Source organism: Penaeus monodon, chromosome 37 (assembly GCF_015228065.2).
Source record: "Penaeus monodon isolate SGIC_2016 chromosome 37, NSTDA_Pmon_1, whole genome shotgun sequence".
Lineage (NCBI taxonomy): Eukaryota > Metazoa > Arthropoda > Malacostraca > Decapoda > Penaeidae > Penaeus > Penaeus monodon.
In genome coordinates this window covers 2,425,350-2,438,123 of record NC_051422.1, presented here as the reverse complement: position 1 = coordinate 2,438,123, position 12,774 = coordinate 2,425,350, and the positions used below count along the sequence as shown (strand labels likewise).

The 12,774-nt window shown below is 33.5% G+C and overlaps 1 protein-coding gene across 1 annotated transcript; it reads left to right on the top strand.

Annotated features, from left to right (window-relative positions):
* The first annotated feature begins 666 nt into the window (after window positions 1-666).
* On the top strand, window positions 667-7,821 carry LOC119596089 (phospholipase D alpha 1-like). The gene is made up of 2 exons (XM_037945224.1): window positions 667-736; window positions 4,636-7,821. The coding sequence occupies exon 2, from the start codon at window positions 4,792-4,794 to the stop codon at window positions 7,084-7,086; it is 2,295 nt and encodes a 764-aa protein (XP_037801152.1). The 5' UTR covers window positions 667-736; window positions 4,636-4,791; the 3' UTR covers window positions 7,087-7,821.
* Window positions 7,822-12,774: the final 4,953 nt, after the last annotated feature.

Genomic DNA, 12,774 nt, shown 5'->3' with positions numbered 1-12,774 from the left:
TATTATATATTTTATTGGCATTGGTATTATTATTATTATATATTATTATTATTATATATTATACATATAATATATATATAATATATATGTACATATATAGATACACATACATATATGCATATATATATATATATATATATAATATATATATATATATATATATATATAATATACATATATATGAATATATATATATATATATATATATATATATATATATACATACATATATACATATATATATGTATGCATGTATAATTCATTCATGCCAACAGACGTACGCTCCTATGTATGCTTGAAGAGGAGACAGAAAGTGAAAACGCGCTGAATGTCCGAAAACGTCCTTGATACAAAATAGACCGATATTTTCACACGTGAATGAATCGCTCGCCCGCACAGGAGACTCGCTTGTCTACTCATTCTGACCGCATGAGTAAGAGGATTACTCATCAAGTTGTTACGAGTGGATGCCGAAACTACAGTGATTTTTCTTTTATTATTCATTTACTGTACGATAGGAGATTAAGATTAGTAATCCAGTGGTAGAATCTTATGAGAAATGGAATTCTTGTCTGTGAATATATACAAGTAAAATTGGCACTAAGCGGAGGTGTTGGTACCCCTGCTTGCCGGTGCACTTGGCAGCCCTGTTAGCAAGCGGGTGTCAGTGTGTCTTGAAGAGTGAGAGGAAAAGGTCACGCTTCTTTCTCATCCGCCTGTATCTCCTCCTCGGCTGGTAAATCACGCTTTTTTGTCACGCTTATCGGGGATGACAAAACGTGAGGGTAACGCGGGAGGGTCGGTGAAGGGTTGTCATGTCAACATCCGGCTATTGAAGGGTCGGTGAATTTGCCTTCTGGTTTCCTTCTCTCTCTCTCTATCAACGAGTACTTTATTTCCCTGTTTTTTTTTTCATTATTGGATTTGGCTTCTTTCCAGAGAGAGAGAGAGAGAGAAGGTCGAAGCTTCCCCTTTTCGCATGGGAGATATCCTTCACTTTATTTACATTGAAGTAAGAAAAAAAAAGGGGTTTATTCGTATCTCTTGTGAAATCGTATGTATGTTTACAACTTGATTCTGAGGGAAATTTAAAAAGAAATATTTAAAATTCCTCAAATTCCTCCGGTAGTGTTGATAAAGGTAGTGCGTAATCCTCGCTATTTTCTCGTTTTATCATTTCTTCTTTCCCTGCTTTTATCACTGTGTGCATTTCTATTGATTTACCAAATAGGCCTAAGGCAATGCACGTGATAGGCCTATCTATGGTCTGCCTTTTTTTTTTCTTTTTTTCCTCTCTCCTCTATATAAGAACCTTAGGATTCAGTATGCACATTTTTTTTTTTTTGTCTTTTTAGTGTCTGACATTGCGTGTAGGTGATCAATAATCCCTTTTTTTTTTATCTGCATCACCAGTTTAACCCTGTAAAAGTCAGACTGTTATTCGAAGGTAATCTGTTAGTATCGCACTTTTTTTTTGTCCCTTTTATGTCTTTTACGTTGTCACTTCTGCTCTTGTGTTTGCATTTATTTTTGTATATTTAATACTCTGATGGTTTTTTTTTTCTTTTTTTTTTTTTTTTTTTTTTTGCAATCTGGTTAATTATGACTGTAAATTGAATTAATACCTACAGAGCAGATGATAAGATTTATAATCTTTTGATACTTGTATTTCTCCTCATTCACCAAATTGTGGTTGATAAGGGATGATGTAAATAGCCCACACCGGTTAAAACCAATGCTCTGAGGAAGATCAGCTGGTGCTAGTTAATTATTAATGAGGCTCTGGATGCTCCGATTAGCTTTAGATAGCTTTTGGTGGGCCTCACGAGGAGAGGAAATGTACCATGAGGTTTTCGGTAAAGAGACCTTACAGGTAATGTTTTTTTTTTGAGAGGTTTGTATGTTTTTGTGTTGTAGATGTTAAGAGTTGTATGTTCTCAATTATAAGTCTCTCTCTCTCTCTCTCTCTCTCTCTCTCTCTCTCTCTCTCTCTCTCTCTCTCTGTCTCTCTCTCTCTCTCTCTCTCTCTCCCTCTCTCTCTCTCCCTCTCCCTCTCCCTCTCCCTCTCCCTCTCCCTCTCCCTCTCTCTCCCCCTCCCCCTCCCCCTCCCCCTCCCCCCTCCTTTCCTTCCTCTCCCTCTCCCTCCCCCCCTCCTTCCCTCCCTCTCCCCTCTCCCTCCCTCCCTCCCTCCCTCCCTCCCTCCCTCCCTCCCTCCCTCCCTCCCTCCCTCCCTCCCTCCCTCCCTCCTCTCCCCTCTCCCCTCTCCTCTCTATTATTTTCATTCTATCTATTTTTTTTTTTTCTTTCTTTCTTTTCTTGTTTGGTTTTCTCCTTTTCTATTATTGAAAGCCAATATTCAGTGATTGCTCCTTCAGTAAGCATCTTATTGTATATTAAAAATATATTGCAAATAACTGAACATTTTATGGCAGCTCGAGTTAGATAGTTCATTTGCATTAATTATTTCACTAGATTTAATGAAATATGTGTTGGTTTTCCATATATGCTATGGGGTGTATATGTGGCAATGTGGCATAGGCTGACACACACCAGAAATACTGTTATTATATAAGAAATTGAAATTGATAGTATAATTACTGTTTTAGATATACGTATAATACAGTTCGTTGAATTCTAAATGTTTTTTCATGCATGATGTAATTGATGCAGATTGAAAAGTTTAAAAAGTTGACCAGTATTTACAATAGGTAAAAGCAAGTGAAAATGTGACTTGCTAGTATGTGTTATGTTTGCATGAATAAACTTCCATGACAATTTATACCATCAGAATATTTATAGTAGAGGTTTTTTAGCCATTGTGATACACCAAAAAGCTCAAGCCACATCACAGATTTGTATTCAGCATCCGGAAAACCTTGTTAGACGATCCCATAATGCATCTTTGTTATGAGGTGTAAGTCATACCACTTCAATGGGTTGGTGTAGAAATGAAGGCAAGAATCAGTTTGATCACAACAAAAAGTAAAGAAAAAAATGGTTGAATTTTTTTTTTGTGATGGTAAGTTTTAATAATTTTTTATTGATGTTATGTCATGTAATGCATCACTTGCATCCTTTATAAAGATACTCCTCTGGTGATTTTCCATTAATGTTTCTGCTTGCTACACACCTTGACTCTTCTAGATGCTCATCTATCATAGGACATTGATTCCAGCTTCTAAGAGTTGATGAATGCAGATTCAGTAGGCCTCAGTGCCTATATACATATAGATATAGACATACCTATAAATATTGAATTGTGTGTGTTTGTGTTCATGGTCATATTTTGTGTGTGTGTGTGTGTGTGTGTGTGTGTGTGTGTGTGTGTGTGTGTGTGTGTGTGTGTGTGTGTGTGTGTGTGTGTGTGTGTGTGTGTGTGTGTGTGTGTGTGTGTGTTTTACAGAAATGGTAGCCACCAGCATTATTTCTAGGATAGAATAATGAATGACTTCCTATTAATAGGTAGGCCTAGTCATACTAATAATAGAAACAGGTCATTTACATAAATTAAATATATTATGAACCTTAAGATAAAAAAAAAAGTTTCATACTTAGTGTTGAAAAGTCTATTGGGATTTTTTTCATGCATTCTTATGCACATGTACACCCATAAATCTATAAGCAGTCTTACACTTGCACTTGCATGGTGTTCAAACACACACACATGTACCCTACATACATGTGCTATATATTTATATATTTACAGATGCATAAATGCACGCACACGCACACGCACACGCACACTCACACTCACACACGCACACATGCACACACAAAAATATACATACATACATGAATTGTATGAATGTAAATGTATTGTTATTTTTATCTGTGTTCCTAAAGATAGGTAGTTATATATACAGACACATCTCCACTTCTTGTATAATATATATATATATATATATATATATATATATATATATATATATATATATATATATATATATATATATATATAATACCAAATTCAGATCAAAGCATAAATTTTATGTCTTATCTAGCATAGATAAACATGAGATTATGCTACTCAATATTTATCTTGTTCTACTAAGGACTCTACTTTGTAGATGATAACTTGAAGATAGGACCATGATAAAGGCCCTATATAAATGGTTCCCAACCTTAGGCTTCCAGAGTTAGATCATTAATGATAGATAGTGCAGACAGTATTTTGTGGAAGGACAACCCAGCTATGGAGTTCTTTGCTAGATGGCAATTTTTCTGATAGTGTTGATTAAGATCCTTATGTTCCATTTCTTTGTCTGCTTGTTCAGTTACAGGAGTCTTCCAGCTAATACTGTGTTTCTGTTGATATTAAATAGAGTCAGCTTTTTCAGTAAACAGGCTTTTCTATAACACTGGATCTTTGAGAAAATTATACAAAGGAGTCTATACTGGTCAGAACCATTACTACAAACTTTGTTTATTATTATCCAAGATCAAATATATTATGTCAGTTTGATTTTAGTGTGCTGTCAGTTATAATGATTTTATTTGCTTCATTAGATTGTTGCAGTTTGAATTTCATATAGTTCACTAATATATCATTATAATGTCATTTAGTATATTCATGGAGAATGCAAGGTATACTCGTATTAAATACTATTAAATGTTAATTCCATATACTTTTTGCAGGTGACTTCAACTGTACGTGTTATCAAGAATCCAGGCTGTTCTGGTAGTGTGTGTTCCCTCCCAGCTGCTGTCTGCATGTCCATGTGTTTGTAGTAGAAAAGACTTTTGGCACTTCACTAGTATATATTAAGGAGAGAAATAATCACCAGTTTCAAAATGGCTATGTTAAGGGGATACCTATATGTTGATTTAATAGCAGCAAAAGAGCTCCCAGACTGTGATACGGCATTCTTCAACATTGACCCCAAGGACACATCTGATGCCTTTGCCCAGGTTAAAGTGGGTAATTGTGTGCTCTGCAAGACAGCTGTTATTAACAACGACCTCTCACCAAGGTGGCAAGAATCGTTCAGGATCCCAGTATGTCATGTTGCAGATGAAATTCAGATCCAGGTACTGGACAAGGACCACTTCGATGCGGGAATACTGGGTGAGGTGAGTCTCAGAGGAGGAGACCTAATGGACGGAGAAACCATGGAGGGCTGGTACCCCCTCTCAGGGTGTGATGGAAGCATTAACATGAAGATCAACTATGTTCCCAAAGATATGATGGATTTGACATTTGAAGTCCCTGATTGTTATTTCCCTCTGCGCGAAGGATGCAAAGTCTCCATTTATCAGGATGCGCATTGTCCACCTTTGCCCCTCTTTGAGAGTGTCCCCACAGCCTCAGGAGAACCATACAACCCTCCCTGTGCATGGACTGACCTCTACAAAGCCTTAAACAATGCACAGAGGCTTATTTATATTACAGGCTGGAGTGTATACACAGAGACAGTTCTTGTGAGAGGTGAATGTGATTGTGAGGACGCGATTGGAGAAACTGTAGGAGACCTTCTTAAAAGGAAAGCTGAAGAAGGGGTGCGTGTGCTTGTTATGGTGTGGAACGAGAAAATGAGTACTGGAGTTACAGCAGGTTTCATGGGCACTCACGATGAAGAAACACGTCTTTATTTTGAAGGATCCGATGTAGAAGTGGCTGTGGTGCCAAGGGTACGCTCCCTGGAAGGAATGGCATCGTTCTTCCAAGATCAGTTTGCCCAAACCTGTTACACTCATCACCAGAAAACTGTAATTCTGGACATTCCACCTGAAGAAGGAGAGGACTTACCAAGACTTCAGGCATTCATAGGTGGCTTAGATATCACAGATGGGCGCTATGATACACCAGAGCATGAGCTTTTCAAAACATTAACAACAGTTCATGTTGGAGACTTTTACAATGGCTGTGCAACTACCACTAGTGAGGTAGGGCCACGACAGCCATGGCATGATATTCATTGCCGTTTGGATGGACCGATAGTCTTAGATGTACTGGCAAACTTCACTGAAAGGTGGCGAAACCAAGTGAAGGACCGTGAGTCCCGTCTCCTTCCAATTTCAGATGAGGAATTTGCTTTGGATGCCCCAGCAGTGTGCGAGGAAGATCTTGGCTGGAATACCCAGCTGTTCAGGTCCATAACCTCTGACTCTGCACTTTTTGACTTCAATCGTATAGCAGCCATCCCTAAGAGGAAGGGTAAATATGTAGATGACAGTATACACAGAGCTTACATCCATCACATCAGACGAACTGATAGTTACTTGTTCATAGAAAATCAGTATTTCCTTGGTTCAGCATATGGTTGGGATGATGAACAGTCAACAAAGGCTCACCACCTCATCCCACAGGAGATTGCCCAGCGAATTGTTGAGAAGATCAATGCAGGGGAATATATTGGGGCATATGTTGTCATTCCTATGTATCCTGAAGGTGATCCAGCCAGTGGGCCTGTACAGGAGATCCTGCACTGGCAGCATCGTACTATGGAGATGATGTACAAGTTAATAGCTCAAGCCATTGAAGCCAATGAACTGGACACCCACCCACGAGACTACCTCTCCTTCTTCTGTCTAGGAAAAGGGGAGTGTCCTGAAGAAATACCAGAGGATCTTCCTCCACCTGATCCAGAATCTCCTGCTTGCTTGCTCAGGGAGAAGGCACGATTCATGATCTATGTCCATTCTAAAATGATGGTCGTAGATGATGACTACATCATTATTGGTTCAGCAAACATCAACCAGCGCAGTATGGGTGGGACTCGAGACTCAGAGATTGCTGTTGGATGTTTCCAGCCCCTGCAAACAAGAGAGGTGTCTGGGGAAGCTAGAGGTGCTGTTCATGACTTCCGCATGGCCCTGTGGGCAGAACACCTGGGAAGTGTGGAAGATGTCCATCTCGATCCTGGATCCTTGGACTGCATGCGCACAGTGAATGAAATGGCTGATAGTAATTGGGATGCCTATGTAGCTGACGAGCCTTGTAAAATAGAAGGACATTTGATGCGCTATCCAGTTGAGGTTGGGCAAGATGGTTCAGTGACAGCCCTTGAGGGTTCAGAAAATTTCCCTGATACTGAAGCTCCTGTACTTGGTGCACCCAACTTCTTGCCCAACAAGCTCACTACTTAATTTGTTAATACAGCATTCAATAATGTATACTGTACAGCACCTCAGAGAAGGGAAAATGATTGTATGCTTTCCAGTGTTATCACATAATTTATTTTAGTGCATCACATGCAATATGTGTTCAAATTTAGCATTTATATATTAGTGTAACACTTTGCCTGCCATGAATTGTTACAATTCCAGATGAAAGACAGCTGAAGCCATTTTTAAGGCAGTTCAGGGATTTCAGTGATGTATTTTGAATAGACATAAAAGATAGAGTGTGCTATATTTCCATTTCATTCAAACCCAATAAAATCATTTGGAATTCTTATGCAGGAGCTGGATGTAATGCCGCTCCTTGTTCCAAATGCTGAGAGGTGATTTTTACATGCTGAATGCAACTGATCTGTGCATCATCTTAGCTTTTGCTAATGCATATCAGTGTCTATCCAGAATACATCCAATATTTTACCAAAGATATACAGAGCACTGTTTAAATGTCTTACTCCAACATTTGTGGCTTGGCCTCACTTCAGCATAAGTCCAAAATTAATATGGATGTAAAGTCACCAACTCACAATGTACATTATATTTGAAACACGCACAAGTGTTCCACAGTGGGGAGCAGAGGGTGATACAGTATTACCCATAATAGTGGTTTTATTTCATAGTTTTTGTAATGCAGCTGACCAATTTTATATGCCTTTTTTTTCTTAATGAGATATGCCCTTTTATAAAACAAAGGTAAGACTTCAAGTACCGGTGTATTATGGTGTTCAGAGTAACCTAGTTTATTACAAATGAAATGATTATAGCTCAAGGTGTTCAAGCTCTTTATATATATCTATATCTATCTGTCTATCTATCTATATATATATATACATATGGATATATATGTATATATGTATATGTATATGTATATATATATGTATATGTATAAATATATATGTATATGTATATATATATATAAATATATATATATATATATATATATATATATTTATATTTATATATATTTATATATATATGATAATATATATTATATATATATGTATATATATATATTATATATCAATTATATATATATTATATATATATATATATAATTATATTATATATATATATATTATTATATTAAATATTATAATTATATTATATAATATATATATATTATATATATATATATATTATATATATATATATATACTATATATTATATGATATATTATATTATATATATTATATATATATATATATTTTATATATATATTATATATTATTATATATATCTTAATATTATATATATAATATATATATAATTATATATATATTATATAATATATATATATATATATATATATTATATATATATATATATATATTATATATATATATATATATAATTATAATATAATTATATATATATATACATATATATTATATATATATATATATAATATACTTATATATATATATCATTATATATATATTATATATATATATATTATATATTATATATATATATATATATTATATATATATACATATATATATACATAATATTTAAATTTAAAAAAATATAAAATTTTTTTTCAAATTTATAAATAAAAATAAAAATTTAAATTTATATTATAATAAATAAAATATATACATATATAAAAATTTTAAATTAATTAATATATATATATATTAATAATATATATTTTTAATTTTATAACTATATACTAAACATTATATATATATAAATAATATATATTAATTTATAATATATTATATACTATTAATTAATTAAATATATATATAAAATTTTTATACATATATACTTTACATTATTTTAAATATAATATATTATATTATATATATATATATATATATAAAATTACTAATACATTATTATATATATATATACATATATACTTTATATAATTATATATTATATATATATATATATAATTTTATATATATAATATATATATATATTATAATATATTAAAAATTTATATTATATTAATTATATATATATATGCTTTAAAAACATTATAATACGGTATAATATTTATTTTTATAGTAATAATAAGATATAAGGTAATAACATCAGAAAAGAAATTTTGATGTAAGTTGGTTGTTCAAGTCACTGATATTATGTTTGTATGTGTCAGCCAAGCAATATTATATTATCAGAGTGACACAGTCAGAGGGGGATTTTGCAAAGGAGTATCAGTAAGTGTTAACAATGCAGATAGACTTTAAAGTGTTTTGCGATCAGAATATTCAATATCTTGTGTGCCAGAGATCTGTAATCTTTATTTATTTTTTTGTCTGGTGATAAGAGAGAATAGTGAAAAGTGGTACTTTCCCCCATGCAGTGCCAAGAGAAAGTGCCTGAAATAATTTTAACTAACTCACTGCACGAAGTGGCTTCCATTAGCATTAGAAGGAAGTGCAGACTGCTATTATTTATTTTTTTGCTTATGAAATATTGTTCTGATTTTCATAAATTCCTCTTAAATTTTGCATGGTCTGAATTGACAATTGTTCCTGTCAAACAGCTTTATTTAGTTCATCATAATGTTTGCAATATAAATATCTCTTTCTTCTTTAATTTTTGGCCATTTTTAATCTTATTTTTTTAATGGCTTGATTTAATTTTGCATTGTTTTAGTGTTGATTGTTACTGTTGATGTCTTGATGCATGGTTTGGGCTTCCTGTACTTAATAGTATTGTACGTCGATTAAGGACCTACTTTTAATTGTGGTAGCACGGAACTAAAATTTTATTTGCATAATTTTAAATAAAATAAAATAATTTTTTTAGAGATTTTTTGTTTACGTCCTATCCTCTTTTACATGATTTCCAGTTTTTGCATGCTGTGGAATGCCATCGTTACATGTTTAGAATATGATGGAGGCAAAGAAGGTTTGTAATTATCGTAATATAGTCTTAAAGACTGAAAATCTGATCTGATGCTTTTGAAGAAAAGAGTAGTGGTTATTAGGAAACATAATCTAGTAGTACATTACAAACCACCTGTATTATCATTAAAAATACAGAATCGTCAAAGGGGGTAGACCACACGGTTACACTCAAGTTTATAAAGGAGAAAATTATGATCTTTGTCTAAGATCCAGTTGCAAAAATTTGAGACAAAACATACAGTAATGGAATCAGGCTTGAAATGCACAAATAGCTTTTGGTCATCAGAAGTGTGCTTCATTATACAGCTTGCCTTTTGCATTTGCTTTATGTTGCTTTCTGTCTATACCAGCACTGAGGGAATGCAATTGTTGATTGGTAAATGGTATGAGGCTTTGCAATTTTGCACTGACAAAGAATTATAAGAATATAAAGAGCCATTCTGATTGAGCTTGAATACAGTAATCTATTCATCTGTCAGTTGTGAGAAATATACTGTGTATGTGTACAACTCGATGAAGAAACTTTTAAATTTTATAAAGTCGTAGTTTGTTAGTGTCCCTATATGTATGGCTAGCCAGGGTTATTTGTAGTTTATCATGCTCACACATTATTAACAAAAGTTAAATTAAATTTAGGATTCACTGTAGGATAAAGGTTTAATTGGTTATCTTTATTATGAAGAAAAAAATATAGTAGGCATGAAAACACCTTTTAAAGGAAACTGTCCTTTCGATTATTTAATTCCTTTCACTGTTGTATCATTATCCCTGTGTTGCTAGTCTCACACACCTAGCCATATGGGGCACTATGCTATTTGAAGGCACAGTGTTTAGAAGGAGCTCACAGTAGAAACACTTTTGTGCACATGCATTATTGTGTATATTAATGTTGGGAATTGAATTTATATTGAAAACTGTTATAAAGCTTGAGAGTATGAGGACTGAGAATGAATATATGTAAAGGCAGATCTTAACTTTGCAAGTTTGGCAAGAATATAAATAGCAAGACGGTTCATTCCTTAAAAAATTTTTCCCCCTTTGATTTCGGAGATGGTTTTATGACCCCAACTAAACAACGGCATCTCTCAGTTGTAATCCAAATCTCACTAAAAAATTAGTAGGATTTTAAATTCTACAGACGAGATTCTCATGATACGTAAAAACATCATAATGATTTTTGACTACTCGTGAAAATAGTACAATTTGTCCTGCCTTTGTGTCTGAGCATGACTAAATGCAGGATGCATTTCTTCAAGGGTTTATTAAAGCAAACTACTTTTGGAAAGGGGTAAGCCACAGAAAGGTAAATGGAAAATTAAGAGAAATTTTTAAGTCTTGGAAAATACTGATGTATTTTTGTACAGAAAATGCTTCAAAGAATCTAAACAGAAGCTAGAAATATCCTTAAATAAATAAAATGGATTAAATCATATATATAAAAATACAGTAAGTGTTACCTGTTTATAATACATGCAAAAGAATTTATAATACATGCAAAAGAAAAGTATGTAAAATGAAGCTTTTAATCTTAAACTTGAATTCTAAAATAGAAAAAAAACAGAAAAATAAACTAAAAGCTGGATTAAGCAAGACATTGTTTTATAACAAACAAAGAATTACAGAGCAAGTAATCTACAGAGAAAATTAGTTATCATCCTCAGTATCATTTTCATATATTAGCATAAACAGAATCTGACAATTCAAAAAAAACAAACAAATGCAAAAGAAACAAGTACAAAGCTTTTATAATAATACCTACTCGTAAAAATAATGCCAAAATTGTGCCTATGTAAAAAGTATCACTACAAGGGTGCAGATACACAATATTATGTATGTATGTCTTTTTGTCTGTCTGATACAGATATATGTGTATATATACACATACACATATGCATGCATACATACAAACATGCACACACATGTAGATGTAAACACAAACACACAAACAATGTATATGTGTGTATGTATGTATATCTGTGCACACACACACACTACATAACTTCACTTATTCACTACCAGTAGATTGCAGTAGATCCTGGACTGAACCGGGTTGTATTGGATATATATATATATATATATATATATATATATATATATATATATATATATATATATATATATATTACACACACACACACACACACACACACACACACACACACACACACACACACACACACACACACACACACACACACACACACACACACACACACACACACATACACACACATATATACCTTGATAACAAATACATACAACTCAGTTCAGTCTACTGGGTAATGAATAAGTGAGTGCGTGTGCGTACGTGCGTGCGTGCGTGCGTGCGTGCGTGCGTGTGTGTGTGTGTGTGTGTGTGTGTGTGTGTGTGTGTGTGTGTGTGTGTGTGTGTGTGTGTGTGTGTGTGTGTGTGTGTGTGTGTGTGTTTGATGGGGAAGATGTAAAAAAAATATATATATATATTTCTACAATTTACTTCCGAAAGTCGAAATATGAAAGCAAAAAGCCTGGTACAAGTAATTTGGTTGACGAAAACGTTTTAAATGTCACAAAATATGCGGCGGGATTCAAGATTTATACACCAAAATTCATATCAAGAACCCAAAAATATGCACACAATAAAACCTCAAATATTTCCCCCAGATACAGATACCCCCAAAACCTCTTTCTTACCCATATACCCCAAAAGACATTTAAATTTGGCGCTGCCCTGTGCATCTCCCTCCCTCTCTCTAAAAATACAGGCAGCTAGTCCCACGGTTTAACCCAGTCCAACACTTGTGTCTTGGCCAC

Bases quoted from the DNA above. Each gene is read 5' to 3' on its own strand.
- LOC119596089 (XM_037945224.1), top strand. From the start codon at position 4,792: ATGGCTATGTTAAGGGGATACCTATATGTTGATTTAATAGCAGCAAAA.